The following is an 18,824-nucleotide window of genomic DNA, read 5'->3' on the forward strand; positions in this document are numbered from 1 at the left end:
AATAAGTATTTGACCCCCTCTCAATCAGAAAGATTTATGGCTCCCAGGTGTCTTTTATACAGGTAACGAGCTGAGATTAGGAGCACACTCTTAAAGGGAGTGCTCCTAATCTCAGCTTGTTACCTGTATAAAAGACACCTGTCCACAGAAGCAATCAATCAGATTCCAAACTCTCCACCATGGCCAAGACCAAAGAGCTCTCCAAGGATGTCAGGGACAAGATTGTATACCTACACAAGGCTGGAATGTGCTTCAAGACCATCGCCAAGCAGCTTGGTGAGAAGGTGACAACAGTTGGTGCGATTATTCGCAAATGGAAGAAACACAAAAGATCTGTCAATCTCCCTCGGCCTGAGGCTCCATGCAAGATCTCACCTCGTGGAGTTGCAATGATCATGAGAACTGTGAGGAATCAGCCCAGAACTACACGGGAGGATCTTGTCAATGTTCAAGGCAGCTGGGACCATAGTCACCAAGAAAACAATTGGTAACACACTACGCCGTGAAGGACTGACATCCGCAAGGTCCCCCTGCTCAAGAAAGCACATATACATGCTCGTCTGAAGTTTGCCAATGAACATCTGAATGATTCACAGGACAACTGGGTGAAAGTGTAGTGGTTTGATGAGACCAAAATGGAGCTCTTTGGCATCAACTCAACTTGCAGTGTTTGGAGGAGGAGGAATGCTGCCTATGACCCAAAGAGCACCATCCCCACCGTCAAACATGGAGGTGGAAACATTATGCTTTGGGGGTGTTTTTCTGCTTAGGGGACAAGACAATTTCACTGCATCAAAGGGACGATGGACGGGGCCATGTACCGTCAAATCTTGGGTGAGAACCTCCTTCCCTCAGCCAGGGCATTGAAAATGGGTCGTGGATGGGTATTCCATCATGACAATGACCCAAAACACACGGCCAAGGCAACAAAGGAGTGGCTCAAGAAGAAGCACATTAAGGTCCTGGAGTGGCCTAGCCAGTCTCCAGACCTTAATCCCATTTAAAAAATAAAAAAAATCTGTGGAGGGAGCTGAAGGTTCGAGTTGCCAAACGTCAGCCTCGAAACTTTAATGACTTGGAGAAGATCTGCAAAGAGGAGTGGGACAAAATCCCTCCTGAGATGTGTGCAAACCTGGTGGCCAACTACAAGAAACATCTGACCTCTGTGATTGCCAACCAAGTACTAAGGTTTTGCCACCAAGTACTAAGTCATGTTTTGCAGAGGGGTCAAATACTTATTTCCCTCATTAAAATGCAAATCATTTTATAACATTTTTGGCATGCGTTTCTGGATTTTTTTGTTGTTATTCTGTCTCTCACTGTTAAAATAAACCTACCATTAAAATTATAGACTGATCATTTCTTTGTCAGTGGGCAAACGTACAAAATCAGCAGGGGATCAAATACTTTTTTCCCCTCACTGTATGTATTCACCCTTCGCTATGAAGCCCCTAAATAAGATCTGGTGCAACCAATTACCTTCAGAAGTCACATAATTAGTTAAATAAAGTCCACCTGTGTGCCCTCTTTTTTTGTTGTTGATCTCAGTACATACATATATACACACACACACACACACACACGTTCTGAAAGGCCCCAGAGTCTGCAACACCATTAAGCAAGGGGCACCACCAAGCAAGTGGCACTATGAAGACCAAGGAGCTCTCCAAACAGGTCAGGGACAAAGTTGTGGAGAAGTACAGATCAGGGTTGGGTTCTAAAAAAATATCCCAAACGTTGAACATCCCACGGAGCACCATTTAATCCATTATTTAAAAAAAATGGAAAGAATATGGCACCACAAACCTGCCAAGAGAGGGCCGCCCACCAAAACTCGCTGACCAGGCAAGGAGGGCATTAATCAGAGAGGCAACAAAGAGACCAAAGATAACCCTAAAGGAGCTGCAAAGCTCCACAGCGGAGATTGGAGTATCTGTCCATAGGACCACTTTAAGCCGTGCACTCCACAGAGCTGGGCTTTATTGAAGAGTGGACAGAAAAAAAGCCATCTGTGGTATGACTTAAATATTGCTGTACACCAGCAGAACCCATCCAACTTGAAGGAGCTGGAGCAGTTTTCCCTTGAAAAAAAAAATGGGCAAAAATCCCAGTGGCTAGATGTGCCAAGCTTATAGATACATACCCCAAGAGACTTGCAGCTGTAATTTCTGCAAAGGGTGGCTCTACAAAGTATTGACTTTAGGGGGATGAATAGCTATGCACACTCAAGTTTTCAGTTTTGTCATATTTGTTTGTTTCACAATAAAAAATATTTAGCATCTTCAAAGTGGTTGGCATGTTGTGTAAATCAAATTATACAAACACCCAAAAATCTATTTTAACCTGTTGGGGATAGGGGGCAGTATTTGCACAGCCGGATAAAAAAACATACCCGATTTAATCTGGTTACTACTCCTGCCCAATAACTAGAATATGCATATAATTGTTTGATTTGGATAGAAAACACCCTAAAGTTTCTAAAACTGTTTGAATGGTGTCTGTAAGTATAACAGAACTCATATGGCAGGCCAAAACCTGACAAGATTCCAAACAGGAAGCGCCCTCTCTGAGCATTTCTTGGCCTTTTGTCATCTCTTTCCAAAACAGAGGATCTCTGCTGTAACGTGACACTTTCTAAGGCTCCCATAGGCTCTCAGAAGGCGCCAGACGTTGAATGATGACTCTGCAGTTACTGGCTGAAAAACAGTAGCGCATTTGGTAAGTGGTCGATCTGAGAACAATGAGAATGTGCGCATGTGAAGAGTCCATTTTACCTTCTCAGTCTTTGAACGAAAACAACGACTCCCGGTCGGAATATTATCGCTATTTTACGAGAAAAATCGCATAAAAATTTATTTTAAACAGCGTTTGACATGCTTCGAAGTACGGTAATGGAATATTTTGAAATTTTTGGTCACGATACGTGCCGGCGCGTCACCCTTCGGATAGGGTCTTGAACGCACGAACAAAGCGCCACTATTTGGATATAACTATGGATTATTTGGAACCAAACCAACATTTGTTGTTGAAGTAGAAGTCCTGGGAGTGCATTCTGACGAAGAACAGCAAAGGTAATCCAATTTTTCTTATAGTAAATCTGAGTTTGGTGAGTACCAAACTTGGTGGGTGTCAAAATAGCTAGCCTGTGATGGCCGGGCTATCTACTCAGAATATTGCAAAATGTGCTTTCACCGAAAAGCTATTTTAAAAATCGGGCACCGCGGAGTTCTGTATCTATAATTCTTAAAATAATTATGTTTTTTTGTGAACGTTTATCGTGAGTAATTTAGTAAATTCACCGGAAGTGTTCGGTGGGAATGCTAGTTCTGAACGTCACATGCTAATGTAAAAAGCTGTTTTTTGATATAAATATGAACTTGATTGAACAAAACATGCATGTATTGTATAACATAATGTCCTAGGAGTGTCATCTGATGAAGATCATCAAAGGTTAGTGCTGCATTTAGCTGTGGTTTTGGTTTTTGTGACATTATATGCTAGCTTGAAAAATGGGTGTCTGATTATTTTTGGCTGGGTACTCTGCTGACATAATCTAATGTTTTGCTTTCGTTGTAAAGCCTTTTTGAAATCGGACAGTGTGGTTAGATTAACGAGAGTCTTGTCTTTAAAATGGTGTAAAACAGTCATATGTTTGAGAAATTGAAGTAAAAGCATTTCTAAGGTATTTGAATAACGCGCCACGGGATTCCACTGTCTTTTACGTAGGTGGGATGAAATCGTCCCACTGGCCCTAGAGAAGTTAACGAGAGTCTTGTCTTTAAAATGGTGTAAAATAGTCATATGTTTGAGAAATTGAAGTAATAGCATTTCTAAGGTATTTGAATATCGCGCCACGGGATTCCACTGGCTGTTGACTAGGGTGGGACGCAAACGTCCCACCTAGCCCAGAGAGGTTAACTCCAGGTTGTAAGGCAACAAAATAGGAAAAATGCCAAGGGGGGTGAATACTTTCGCAAGGCACTGTTTATTTGGACATTCGCCAGGCTCTGGAGAGGGAACCCGCACCCACTACCTGTCCTCCTGAGCGCATCTACATTCTCACAGGGATAAGGCTTTTGACCTGGGCATACACGGCTGTCGTCGCTGGACATCCTGGGATCACCCGTACTAGTCAATCTCTCTCCGGGAAGTATTGGTGGCCCACCTAGGCACAGGACGTTATTCATTACGTCAACTCCTGTTCTGTGTGTGCCCAAACTAAGTCCCACCAGCACACTCCAACAGAGAAGCTCCTTCCCCTTATCATGCCTCAGCATCCCTGGTCTCATCTGTCCATTGACTTTGTTACCGATCTCCCCTCTGACGGTTTCATCACCATTCTGGTGGTTGTGGACAGATTTTCAAAATCATGCCGGTTTATTCCACTCTCTGGTCTCCCTACAGCTCTCCAGGTCTCTGAGGCACTGTTCCAGCAGGTCTTCTGGCACTATGGCCTTCCGGAGGACATCGTCTCCGACCGTGGTCCTCAATTCACGTCATGGGTATGGAGGGCTTCATGGAGAAACTGGGGGTCACGGTCAGCAATCACTTCCAGGTACCAGGCCTCAGTCCAACAGGCAGGTGGAGAGGATGAACCAGGAGCTGAGGAGGTTCCTGAGGAGTCACTGCCAGAACTGGCATGGGGAGCGGACCCGATTCCTTCCCTGGGCGGAATATGCCCAGAATTCATTACGTCACTCCTCCACCGGGCTAACTCCCTTCCAGTGTGTCCTGGGTTATGAGCCGGCCTTGGCTCAGTGGACTACAAGCCAGACCGAAGCCCCTGCGGTGGACGAATGGTTCTGGTGTGCCGTCCGTCAGAAGGAGCAAGCAGACCGCCACCACAGTGAGACTCCCGTATTCCATCCTGGGGATCATGTCTGGCTCTCTGCCAGGAACCGCCCACTCGGCCTGCTCTGCAAGAACCTGAGCCCCTTGTTTGTGTGGCCATTCAAGGTCCTCCGGAGGGTCAACAAGGTGACGTATAGGTTACAGCTTCCTAGTGACTACCGTATCTCACCTTTTCATGTCTCCCTTCTCAGGCCGGTGGTTCCTGGTCCCCTGGCTGATGCTGTTCCCTACAACACCCCTCCACCCCCTTGGATGTCGAGGGAGGTTCCGCCTATGCCGTGATATCCCTACTGGACTCCTGAACATTGTGGAGGTTGGCTCCAGTACCTGGTGGACTGGGAGGGAAACAACCCAGAGGAGCCGTGTTGGGTTCCGGTGGAGGACATTCTGGATTCCTTTCCATGTTCACCGCCCGGACCGGCCCGCTCCTCGTCCTTGGGGCTGTCCCTATGGCCTGCGGCGTCCTGTGGCGGGGGGGGGGAATACTCTCACGTCTACTCCCACTCCTCCGGTGTTCGAAGTTGCCGGTTTACTAACCACCGGTCCTGGCAACCATCATCACACACACCTGCGCTTCATCATGAGGCACACCTGGACTCCATTACCTCTTATCTGGCACTCCCTTAGTCAATACTGTCCGTATGCTACTTGTATTGTTCCCTTTATTATTAAACTCATCACCTGCACTTGCTTCCCGACTCCCAGCTTCTCTGTTACGCGCTACAAGCTTGTACACCTCTACTTGGGGAGTTTATCCCATTCTTCTCTGCAGATCCTCTCAAGCTCTGTCAGGTTGGAGGGGGAACGTCGCCGCACAGCTATTTTCAGGTCTCTCCAGAGATGTTTGATCGGGTTCATGTCCGGGCTCTGGCTGGGCCACTGCAGGACATTCACAGACTTATCCTTAAGCCACTCCTGCTTTGTCTTGGTTGTGTGCTTAGGGTCATTGTCCTGTTGGAAGGTAAACCTTCATACTATTCTGAGGTCCTGAGTGCTCTGGAGCAAGTTTGCATCAAGAATCTCTGTACTTTGCGCCGTTCATCTTTCCCTCAATCCTGACTAGTCTCCCAGTCCCTGTCGCTTAAAAACATCCCCACAGCATGATGCTGTCATCACCATGCTTCACCGTAGGGATGGTGCCAGGTTTCCTCCAGATGTGACACTTGGCATTCAGGCAAAATAGTTCAGTCTTGGTTTCATCAGACCAGAGAATCTTGTTTCTCATGGTCAGTGTATTTTAGGTGACTTTTGGCAAACTCCAAGCTGGCTGTTACAGTATGTGGCTTTTACTGAGGAGTGGCTTCCATCTGGCCACTCTAACATAAAAGGCCTGATTGGTGGAGTGCTGCAGAGATGGTTGTCCTTCTGGAAGGTTCTCCCATCTTTAAAGAGGAACTCTGGAGCTCTGTCAGAATGACCATCGGGTTCTTGATCACCTCCCTGATCAAGGTCCTTCTCCCCCGATTGCTCAGTTTGGCCGGGTCGGCCAGCTCTAGAAAGAGTCGGTGGTTCCAAACTTCTTCCATTTAAGAATGATGGAGGCCACTGTGTTCTTGGGGACCTTCAATGCTGCAGACATTATTTGGTACCCTTCCCCAGATCTGTGCCTCGACACAATCCTGTCTCGGAGCTCTATGGACAGTTACTTCAACCTCATGGCTTTGGTTTTTGCTCTGACATGCACTCGCAACTGTGGGACCTTATATAGAAAGGTGTGTGTCTTTCCAAATCATGTCCAATCAATTGAATTTACCACAGGTGGACTCTAATCAAGTTGTAGAAACATCTTAACGATGATCAATGGAAACAGGATGCACCTGAGCTCAATTTCTAGTCCCATAGCAAAGTGTCTGAATACTTATGTAAATAAGGTACGTTTTTTTATTTTTAATACATTTGCAAAAATGTAAAATATATTTAAATTAAAAAATGTTTTCGCTTTGTCATTATGGGGTATTGTGTGTAGATTTTAAATGTAATCCATTTTAGAATACGGCTGTAACGTAACAATGTGGAAAATGGCAAAGGGTCTGAATACTTTCCGAATGCCCTGTATAATGCTGTATAGACTGTCTGAGGTTTGTGTTCAAGTCACTCCAGATTTATCTGCTGCTGAGAGGATCAAGCTCACATGCTAACTACATCAGTCACGCGTGTGCATTTGCCATCGCAAGCATTTTGATTTTCACCATCCACGCAAGATGAAATCATGACATGCAGGTTAAAATATCATTTTTCACCGGTCATGCATAAGATCCTCTTTTTAGCTGGTTCTTTGAAGAATTTTGACCTGGATGAAATTGTGTGTTTATATACTCTGACGCTTAATCCACAGATAACTAACTAGGTTTCCCTTTTTATCTTAAATGAATCTCTCCTTGTTTTGTCTTTAAAACATCCACGTGGGTTTGTAGCTTCCTGATATCCAATAAGGAGGGGACTTGCAGTGCGTGGCACATTTCAAATAGAACTAAGTTATATTTTAGCGTTTGGCTACTCAGATGCTCATTCATATGCGCAAGCGGTGTAGGTGAAATGATTTATTATCATGTATATGTACATTATTTTTCAATGCTCGTGCACACAACGTGGCCAGTGAAGTTTGCATGTCAGGCTGCTTGGTCCAACAGACACCAACAGGGGTGATCGCATTAGAAAGGCAGGTGGAAAACAAAAACACACTAACTGAAGACAGTGGTGTCATTTAAAAAAGGCCTGGGACTGTTTACGCGAGCCAGGTTCCCTACAAACTCCCCGGAGTGGTCCATTTGAGGACACTTAGAAGGCCGGGAGGGGAGGGCAGGAGAAGGTTGTTGTCACGCTGTTGAAATAGAATTACCAGGCTTAATTCGCTACGAACAGAATGCGCCTAGACATAAGTGGGCAGTCTTCTAATTGAATTGATGTGCAAGAACATCCACTGCAGACAAAGTTTATTATTGCGGTGTGTGTACGTTCAATAACAAAATGCGCAGTTAGTGCATTAGTAAGCACATCATGCTACGCAACCAAGGGCAAAAATCATGTCTCCTATAAAAAGGCAGTCGAGAACACTCAAGTTATCATCAAGCATGGCATGAAGCTAAATCAGGGGTATAAACAAAATTATAAACTGGCTGGTTCGAGTCCTGAATGCTGTTTGGCTGACAGCCGTGGTATATCAGACCGTATACCACGGGTATGACAAAATATTTATTTATCTATATATTGGTAACCAGCGTATAATAACAATAAGGCACCTCATGGGTTTGTGGTATATGGCCAATATACCACGGCTAAGGGCTGTATCCAGGCACTCCGTGGTATATCTTCAGTTTCTCGCATGGAATAGCCTTCATTTCTCAGAACAAGAATAGACTGACGAGTTTCAGAAGAAAGTTATTTGTTTCTGGCCATTTTGAGCCTGTAATCGAACCCACAAACGCTGATGCTCCAGATACTCAACTAGTCTAAAGAAAGCCAGTTTGATTGTTTCTTTAAAATCAGCACAACAGTTTTCAGCTGTGCTAGCATAATTGCAAAAGGGTTTTCTTATGATCAATTAGCCTTTTAAAATGATAAACTTGGATTAGCTAACATAACGTGCCATTGGAACACAGGAGTGATGGTTGCTGATAATGGGCCTCTGTATGCCTATGTAGATATTCCATTTAAAAAATTCTGCCGTTTCCAGCTACAATAGTCATTTACAACACTAACAATGTCTACACTGTATTTCTGATCAATTTGATCAGATAGGAACCGGGGACACTTCAGGGTCGTATTCGTTAGGCGCCAAAGAAGAAGAAAACATTCTGAAATGGTGGGACTATACCTGAAAGAAACACTTATTTTTCTTGCTACATTGTATCCTTATGAATACAACCCTGATGTGTGACAGAGTCCAATTCATTCCTATGTGTGTGTGACATAGATTTCTTAGAGGCCTTGCCAGGCCTAACATGAGTATTACCGTAAGCCTAGGGATGCTAGAGCTGCAGGTGAGATTTAAGTAATCTGCAGACACTTCTCTGAGCCATCTGCTATCCAAAAATAAACAACTTATATAAATACACATAAAAAGCAATTCTCAGACATAGGCTAACTCACATAGCCTAGAGTACTGTAGCTTCTATGAACTTCATGTTATTGGCATAGCCTTATCACCAAGTCTGAATGACTACCATTTCCACTTGTTACACTTCAGATGGTGTATAAATCACTGTTCCGGAACTGTTCTAATCAAGTGCGTCGCTTTGCTGGCCACAAAAGGATGCTGCGAAGTTTGAATTGAGTTTGGCTGCATGTATCAGATCATAGGATGGCATTTAAAATATTTAACACAACAGATTGGAAAGTGGGACGAACGACACCGAGGCCCAAATTGGAATGTTCCATTTTACAAAGAAAGATTGATTAGCCGGTCGCTATTAAAAATGGATACGAGGCCCTCGGAAAGAGTTGACATTAAACGTGAAGTCATCAGAACAAAAATGAGACGGGTCCCCAAAGGCAGGACCCTACTGGCACTGCAGATGGCAAAGGCTATGGCAGGCTGCAGCTTTTTGAATGGTTCATAGGACACACGTGTGCACACACGTGCACACACACACACACACACGTCGAGCATTTGGCCCTGCATCCAGCTATATTTAGCCCTGGTTCTCTCAGCTGCCCCGTGTGGTCTTGTTGTGAGAAAAAGTAAGCCTCAACATGACACAAATCATGGCTTTGCACTTCCCTTACCACAACACTGACCAGCGACTTGACCCAGCACAAAGCTTGACCCAGCTAACAATTCTAGGGAGAGAGAATGTTTTTTGTTGTTGTAATGTTACCCTGATGTTTGAGTGTCCAGTTTTCCGTTAGTTAGGGGAACATGCTATACATGTTAGCAAAAACCTCCTGAGAACCTATTTAGCATGTTTAAGCGTTAGAGTTAGGAGAACATTCCCTTAATGTCAAACAGAACTTAAAATGTATTTAGGGACATCACCGGAACAAGCTGGGAACTAGACAAAACCTCCACGGGGCTATGCCAGAACGCCCTGCTTTAAACAGTTCCCATGAAACGTGTCTAGAACATTCATATCTTATATCCTGAGAACATGGCAGTTTCTGTATAAGTTTGGCATGATGTTGATGCAATATTCTTCTAACCCCCAGAAACTGGATTATTCTTGCAACGTTCCAATGAAACCATAGCACCGTATATGGTTTGGGTCGGTTGTGACTCTGATATTTTATTTTCACATTATCCTTTCTAGCAACTATTGTGGATGTACAGTATAACCAGGCCAGCCAAGTACAGTTCTGATAGTGTAAATATGCATTAGTTACAGCATTGAATCTTACTCTGAGCCTTCCCAATCAAACCTACCCCTAACAAAACCCCAGAAAACCTGCCTTAGTTCCCAGAACCTTCAGCTCTTCCCTAGCTTTGTAAACATTTTGTATGACACTGCTAGGGCTGGATGCAGACCAAAACAGTGGCTCTTCCTTGCCTCCCTGTCCCTCTCACTGGTGCAGCAGGGCTGCTGGTGGTATAGTAACATGGTGAGAGTTAAGTGTGGAAAGTATAGGGACAATGTATGGCTGGAGCAAGTATTTCCCAGACTTCTTGGCGAAATTCTGTATGTGGCATGCATGGCCTTCGCCGGCCACATCCAGAGAAGTGACTCAATATTTTTGTCCTATAGCCCAACCGACCGCAAGGTGGCAGTATTATTAATTTTACGTTGTTTGTCATCTGACATTGCTCGTCCATATATATATACTAATTCCATTCCTTTACATTAGATTGTGTGTATTGTTAGATATTACTTGCTAGATATTACTGCACTGTTGGAGCTAGAAACACAAGCATTTCGCTACACCAACAATAACATCTGCTAAAACCCGTGCATGTGACAAATAAAATTTGATCATAAGTCTGACTTTAATGTGTCCAGGCGACAATACACTCATGTCCCCCATGGACCAGTTCATACATTTATAGTAATTGTATTTATTTAACCTTAATTTAACATAACATCCTCCATTCAGGCTGCAAAGTTGGCGGTTTCCTCCTTAACTGGATTTAATGGTTCATTGGTGGGGGAAAAAAAGGGAAAATATGCATACTATCTTTATAAATAATACATTAAAAAAGATCCACCACTATGCTAATCTACACCTGGATGTTGTGCACCGCATTCAACCAATCAGGTAGCAGCACTGTTTTTTCACCCCTGATCTGTTTCAAAATAAAAGTGGCGCTTACTGAACAAGTATTTATTAATTTATTTGTATTTTTTTTTTTATTTAACCTTTATTTAAAACATATTCCTATTTACAATGACAGCCTGCCGGGGAAGTGGGTTAACTGCCTTGTTCAGGGGCAGAACAACAGACTTTTACCTTGTCAGCTCAGGGATTCGATCCAGCAACCTTTTGGTTACTGGCCCAACGCGCTAACCACTAGGCTACCTGCCACCCCCTAATGGTAGCCATGTTAATGACATGTATTGGAACTCGTTTTAGAGTAGAACGAGATTTTGAGTATAATACATGTATTTTTCAGCCCAGATGCAATTAATGTAATGAATGTATTGTTTACAGGCTTATTAAATGATATGTTCATAAACTTGTGCAATGTGAAAAGTCTAATTAACAGTCAATAAATAATATAAATTTAAAAAAACTCATTAACACCAAATGGGCCAAATATCAGTGCTTTGGCTTTGAGATATGTGTATTTACAGCTGCTAGCCTTATTAGCCTAGGAAGAAAATAATGAGTTTGACTACATTTTAGGTCAGGGACTTTCTCTTTTAAAATGAATATAGCTAAATTACACTGTATATATGCGTGTGCAGTATTTAAAGCGAGTGTAAATGAGATCTGAGAAAAGCATATGGGCAATTCCGTAACAGAATGATGTTGAGATGCAGATTTTTCACAAACCGTCATTGTTACAAAACTTTGCATCTTCACTGTTCTTCAAGTAAAATGTGTTTTTGTAAAATTTTCGGTGGAAATTGTTAAGTAGTCCGTTTGCATAGAGTTGTATGATTTAGTATTGGACGGTATACCGAAACTTTGGTACTAGAACATGAAAAACGGAACTAGAATGTTTTTTAGTTTTTTTTTTTACTTCCGTAGGCTACTTCTGTCAAATGTGTTTCACATCGTCTACTGATTGAGAGAGGATCAAGTCTGTCTATTATCGGTGCAGTTGATGTGTCCCCTTATAGCACGAGAGAAACGTGCCTGCTCCACCTACTCATGCTAGAGCTAGCCTTTCCTGAGTAATCACTGCACTCACTGGGAGTCTGGGCTGCATCATGTTAGCTCCCCACTCATGTTGCACTGAGCACACTTGAATAATACAAACACAGCATGTAGAAATGTTGCAGCTATTAAATGCTGGTTTTCAAAACAACTTGTATTACAGGCTAGAACACTCTACAATGCAAGACTGAAAATACCAGTTGCTTCCAGCTTTGTAGGCTACCTTTCCTTGCTAGCTTACAGCTGAAGCTAACATCAATTCATCATTGATTAATGCATGCATACATTGTCACACCCTGATCTGTTTCACCTGTCTTTGTGTTTGTCTCCACCCACCTCCAGGTCGCACCCATCTTTCCATTATCCACTGTGTATTTATACCGGTGTCCACGGTTTGTCTGTTGCCAGTTCGTCTTGTCAGGTCTTACCAGCGTTCTTTCCCGCCTTCCTGTTTCTCTAGTTCTGTTTCCTAATTTTTCCCAGTTCTGACCATTCTGCCTGCCCTGACCCTGCCTGCTGTCCTGTCCCTGCCTGACTCTGACCTGATCACAAACCTATGCCTGCCCTTGACTTGCCCCGTGTTTCTAATAAATAATCGGAGAACTGTACTATCCGACTCCCATGTCTGCATTTGGGTCATATCCCGAGTTGTGATATACATGGCTTTCTCTGAAAAATTTACAACAAAAAAAAGTCAAATGTAATGATAAAGTCAAAAGATCTGGCCTGATCAAGTTCCATTTTGTGACTTGGCTTAATTTTTTGCTATGGTATCGTGATGGTTTTTTGACATGTGAGCTAGTATGCCCAACATGAAAAATGCTAGGTCAAACGTCCCCTTGAGTGTCGCAGCCGACTTGGCCCACTCAAGATAACATGCTACGGATCAATGAAATCAGGCTGGTTTAGACACAAAATAATTACCTAGCTAGCTAGTAATACAGTACTATAAAGCTGTCATTTACAATCAACGATGTAGATATGATCACAAGTGGTCCGATTTTCATTTTGTCAAAAGGAATGGAGCTAAGTTTTGTCCATTCCTAAGAATATTCACACTTTTATCACCGATGCAATTTGCTTACCTTGATTGGTGGTTATTAGCTGGCCAAAATAACAGTATTCCATTCATTTACGCAGTTCAGATTTAAGGTAGTAATCAATCGATATCCTATTGTAAACTTGTTGGAAGTGAGAGGCAGCTTTAGTCATCTTCCATCCTTTTTGAGCCGCATCCTATTTCTTGCTACGCCCTGCCACTTGTCTTCACTCCCCTCAAAGATGTAAAATCATTGGATAGGTGTAGATGAAATGTCTACCAATACAATTACACCAATCCATTGCTTTTAAATCTTTGAGGGGGTGTGAACAGGCGAGAAGGGGTGAGAATTGAGATTGGGCTCCTGTCATCCTATAGTAGCCTAGCGCACGCAGTCTTCCCGCTGTCTCAGTCATCAATAATCTTTAACAGCTGACTCAGATAATTAGCCAGATAAATAGCGATGTGGCTATTAGTTGTCATTACTAAGTAGTTGTCATTACTATGAGTAATGGTGCCAGTACGCTCTGAATTACCAGCAAATCAATTATTATTTTACGATTGGTCCCAACGATGGTCAACAAAATGAGGAATCCAATCCAGTCACCTCATGAAGAGATCATCTTCAACTAGGAGCAAGCAAGGTATGCAAGCTAGTTAAGTACACAACTTCATTAGCTTAACCGCTAGGCTACCTGCCTGCCCTTCGAGCAGAGCAGGAAGGCCCATTGTCCTAACACAGACACAGCGTGTACACATCTTGCTCCAGAGCCAGTGCTGTTCTTCCTTCAGACAAACATTCATAAAAAATGTGCTCATTTGCACAATATCTCTAGTTCAGATTAGTTTGTTAATTTCCAAACTCACCAAGTAGCTATGACCTACACTCATAACTTTATGAGCTGGATTGCCTGTCTCTGCAATTAGTTTGTGGTCATTGGCCTATTTAGCTTGCAGCCTCTATGGAAATTCGCTAGTACTTGTGCTAATTTTGTTAGCATTCTGGTAATAGACGCCAATGGGCTTTTTTAGCAGCCCCTTGTGTACTAAAACGGTAATAGGGAGAGGTTGAAAATGTCAAAGACACTTGCCAGCTTTTCAGCGCATGCTCTGCATTCGTGTCCTGATAATCCGTCTGTCCCTACAGCCTTGTGAATGTTAACCTGTTTAAAAAGGTTTTACTTACATCGACTAAGGCGAGTGTGATCACACAGCCATCCGGAACAGCTGGTGCTCTCATGCATGGTTCAGTGTTGCTTGCGTCGAAGCAAGCACAGAAGATATTTGGCTAGTCTGGTAGGATCGCGTCACTGGGCAGCTCGTGGCTGGCTTTCCCTTTGTAATCTGTGCTGGTTTGCAAGCCCTGCCACATCTGATGAGCGTCAGCACTGATTATATTGGCATATTAGGATTCGGTCTTAGTCCTGTATTGATGCTTGCTTGTTTTATGGCTCGTCGGAGGTCGTAGTGGGATTTCTTGTAAACGTCCGGCTTAGTATCACACTCCGTGAAAGCAGCAGCTCTAGATTTTAGCTCAGTGTGGATGTTGCCTGTAATCCATGGCTTCTGGTTGGGATATGTACAGTCAGTTGGGATATGTACGTACAGTCACTGATGTGGTAAACTTAATGCCATCGGATGAATCCTAGAACATATTCCAGTCTGTGCTAGCGAAAATAGTCTTGTAGCTTAGCATCTGCTTCATCGGACCACTTCTGTATTGAGCTCGTGCGTCACTGATACTTCCTGTTTTGAGTTTTTGCTTGTAAGCAGGAATCAGGATAGAGTTATGATCAGATTTCCCAAATGGAGGGCAAGGGAGAGCTTTGTATGCAATTCTGTGTGTGGAGTAAAGGTGATTTAGAGTTTGTGTGTGTGTAAAACATTTGGGTCTTCATGACAATTTACTTTATTGTGGACCCAAATAAATAAGACTGATAAAGCACGTGAAACATGTTGTTTTCTTCCCTTCGGGGTAAGATGGTTAAGATTGGGTAGGCTCCTGGATCTGGTGGCCAGTTTTGAAACCAAGGTGGTTTTCACCATGGAGCACTCAGCTAAAGTGTGTGTGTCACTGACAGTCTCTCCCTCAGACACACAAACACAGAGAGAAAGACAGGACATCTAATGATCACAATCAATTAGCTAAAATGATGGAGTTGTCAGTAAACTTTTATGAATGATGATCTAAGGAGTTTGCGTTAGAGATCACTTTGTGTTTGTCAGAGAGAGAGACACGGTCAAATTCATTAATATCAATATGAATTAAATCCTTCCTGCCCACTGCCATTGGGGTCTTTTGCACACTAGTACTCTACTATTTTACTTGCCTCACTACATATTAATATTTATGTTTTGTGTGATTGTCTTGTATTGTTGTCTTGTATTGTTGTGAGTATTTGTATTGTTTTTACTATTCCTGTATGACAAACTAATTCCATCTTATCTCTCAGCAGATGAGATTATTCCACCTGGCCATGGAGATGTCAGCAACTCATTCCAGTACCTTTTCCTGCAAGCTGAAGTTCAATTATTGTCATTATTTTGGTCTTTATTTCTGCGATCTATGCTGCCATCCAGGGTTGTCTATTAGTGTTTACTTTTAAGGATTTGTTGTTTACTGTTCATAATCACACTGAAATGTCAAATTATCCAACTTAAATATATTTATATATTATTGTTCAGTGTAATAATTTGTTATAGTAATGGTTATTTAATACAAACACCAGCAGTTGCAGTGAGTGTTGGTGTTTCTCTCATGCCTCTCAATGCAGTTTGAATTAAAACGGAATAGAATCTTTGAATGTGGTTCTCACTTCTTACTTTTTGACTGAAGCACACTTTAAAAGCACATAAACTTGGTTTCTGGTAAAGATAGCTCAGTGATTTATACAGATCTGGATTGGGGACAGTGTAGTTTGAAGAAGAAACAAATGCCACCAGGGAAATGGTTTTCCCATACGTCCTTTCTATTCATCCACGCATGTCCTGGATGCAAAGTCCTTTCTATTCATCCACACATGTCCTGGATGCAAAGTCCTTTCTATTCATCCACACATGTCCTGGATGCGAAGAAAGCAGAGTGCCAACAGCATAAAGATGGGACATGGGCAAACATAATGGGCACTACTATGAGGAGCACTTTGAACAAAATGCCCTTAGGTGTTATTTCATGTAGAGGTTTTTATACCTAATCCGAAGAAATCCAAAGAGATGCTTATGTTATCTTTATACCTATAGAATGACAATTAGCCTAGTTGGTTGATATGGAAATGCTTTTTTAAGCACTGTTGCTACAGAGGGAGTGAATAAAATTAGATTAGCCACGTCAATCACACTTAACCAAGCACTAGATAACAACAACTGTGTTCAACACTGTCCATTGCATATTGTTAAGTTAAATACTAAACAACAAAAATGTACATATACACATATATATAAATTCCATGCAGGAATGTATTCCCATGCCTCCCTCAAGGACCTCTCCAAATTCCCAAAACAGGAATGGGGTGTTACTTTGGGTAACTGAATTGGTTGTGCCACTTATGCCAGCCTTGGAATGTCCAGTTTATACCCACACACTGTAGAAAAATAAAATATCAATTGCGTAGGGAAAAGGACACCGCTTTCCAGTGTGTGTGTATAAATATATATTAGAGTGGTGTCATCATGCGAATATATATACTCGCATGACACCAGTGCTCAATATCCACCTCGGACCGACACACCGTGTGCTCAGCGCATTATAAAAGGCTTAAACTAGGTTAACTGTAAACAAAACAAAAACAACTTACCATTCACTGTGGAAATGGTACCAACCAGAAAACAAACTACAAAGAGTGGTATGGAGAACGCGAAACGAATTTGGGTCTTCATTGTGGCTTCTTTCACTCTCTCTTTGAACTCTTGGGACAAAAACACAGCTGCTCCGTGTGGTGTTGCTGCGTTGGTTGGCGAGATTGAAAGATAGGCGGTGTCAGAGTGAGAGCGTGTGTATCTCTGCTTTCATCCAATTAAATTCTGTTTCATAATTGTAAGCCCTCCCTGGGGGTGTGATTTGAAAAACGGTTTAAAGTAAATATAGCACCGTGAAAAGGCTTGGGGTGTAACTGTCAGAGTAGTGATGCGTTATTGATACATAATTATGTATCGTATAAAAAACTGTTCAGATTGGAAGTAAGGTATGATAAAAAATAAAATTTTCAGTTAGGAAGTAAGGTATGATCAACTGCCATTTTTTTTTTTTTTACCAGCCAGGGATTTGGTGGAATGATATTTCCCTTCACACATTATAATGGCATGGAATAGTATGGAATGGGAATAGCATGGAACGGAACAGACAGTGATGGAAAAAGTACCCAAATGTCATACTTGAGTAAAAGTAAAGGCTCCTTAATTGAAATGACTCACGTAAAAGTGAAAGTCATCCAGTAAAATACTACTTGAGTAAAAGTTTAAAACCAAGTATTTAGTTTAAAATACACTTAAGTATCAAAAGTAAATGTAATTGGTCAAATATACTTAAGCATCAAAAGTAAAAGTATAAAAAAATTCAGATTCATTATATTAAGCAAACCTGAGGGCACCATTGTCTTGCTTATTTCATTTGTGGCTAGCTAGGGGCACACTCCAAAAATCAGACATAATTTACAATGAAGCATTTGTGTTCATTTAGCCCACCAGATCAGAGGCAGCAGGGATAACCAGCGATGTTCTCTTGATAAGTGTGTGAATTGGACCCCTTTGCTGTCCTGCTAAGCATTTGAAAAGTGCCTCTGAAAACGTATGGAGTTAAAAGTACATTATTTTCTTTAGGAATGGAGTGAAGTACAAAGCAGTACAAATACAAAGCAGTACTTGAAAGTAGTTTTACTTAGTTACTTTACACCACTGGGAACAGAACACAATGGAATGGATGGAACAGGAGATCAGATCAAATCATAACAGAACAGAATAATATAGAAAGAAATAGAATATAATAGAAATAGATACTTGATTGTCCATTTGGTTAGAACTGAATAAATCTTGAGTGCCAATCAATTAAAGGTGAAAACATTGTCATTATAAAAAATAAACAATGTTTATGTAATGCTCGTCGAATGTGTTTTGTAGCTGATAAACCAGGTGTGGTTGCAAACCAACTTTTGACTAAAATGTGGCTTATAGGCCTCCCGAGTGGCGCAGTGGTCTAAGGCGCTGCATCGCAGTGCTAGCTGTGCCACTAGAGATTCTGGGTTTGAGTCCAGGCTCTGTTGCAGCCGGCCCCGACCGGGAGGCCAATGGAGCGGCGCACAATTGGCCCAGCGTTGTCCGGGTTAGGGGAGGGTTTGGCCGGCAGGGATATCCTTGTCTCATCGCGCACTACATTTACATTTAAGTCATTTAGCAGACGCTCTTATCCAGAGCGACTTACAAACACTAGAGACTCCTGTGGTGGGCTGGGCGCAGTGCATGCTGATACGGTCGCCAGGTGTACGGTGTTTCCTCTTACACATTGGTGGCTTCTGGGTTGGATGGGCATTGTGTCAAGAAGCAGTGCGGCTTGGTTGGGTTGTGTTTCGGAGGATGCATGGCTCTCAACCTTTGTCTGTACAGGAGTTGCAGCGGTGAGACAAGACTGTAACTACTACCAATTGGATACCATGAAATTGGGGAGAAAAAAGGGGTGAAAATACAAACAAAA

The 18,824-nt window shown here is 42.5% G+C and overlaps 1 protein-coding gene across 2 annotated transcripts in view; it reads right to left on the reverse strand.

The window, feature by feature from the left end:
* The window catches only part of mfge8b (milk fat globule EGF and factor V/VIII domain containing b), a 52,897-nt gene extending 35,788 nt beyond the window's left edge, over positions 1 to 17,109 (reverse strand). For both annotated transcript variants that reach the window (XM_014124725.3, XM_014124724.3), the window contains exon 1: positions 16,936 to 17,109. In XM_014124725.3, coding sequence (XP_013980200.1) covers positions 16,936 to 17,017 — 82 coding nt within the window. In that variant the 5' untranslated portion in view covers positions 17,018 to 17,109. The remainder of the gene's footprint in view (positions 1 to 16,935) is intronic.
* Positions 17,110 to 18,824: the final 1,715 nt, after the last annotated feature.

The sequence above is a fragment of the Salmo salar genome, chromosome 10 (assembly GCF_965601325.2).
Source record: "Salmo salar chromosome 10, fSalSal1, whole genome shotgun sequence".
Classification (NCBI taxonomy): Eukaryota; Metazoa; Chordata; class Actinopteri; order Salmoniformes; family Salmonidae; genus Salmo; species Salmo salar.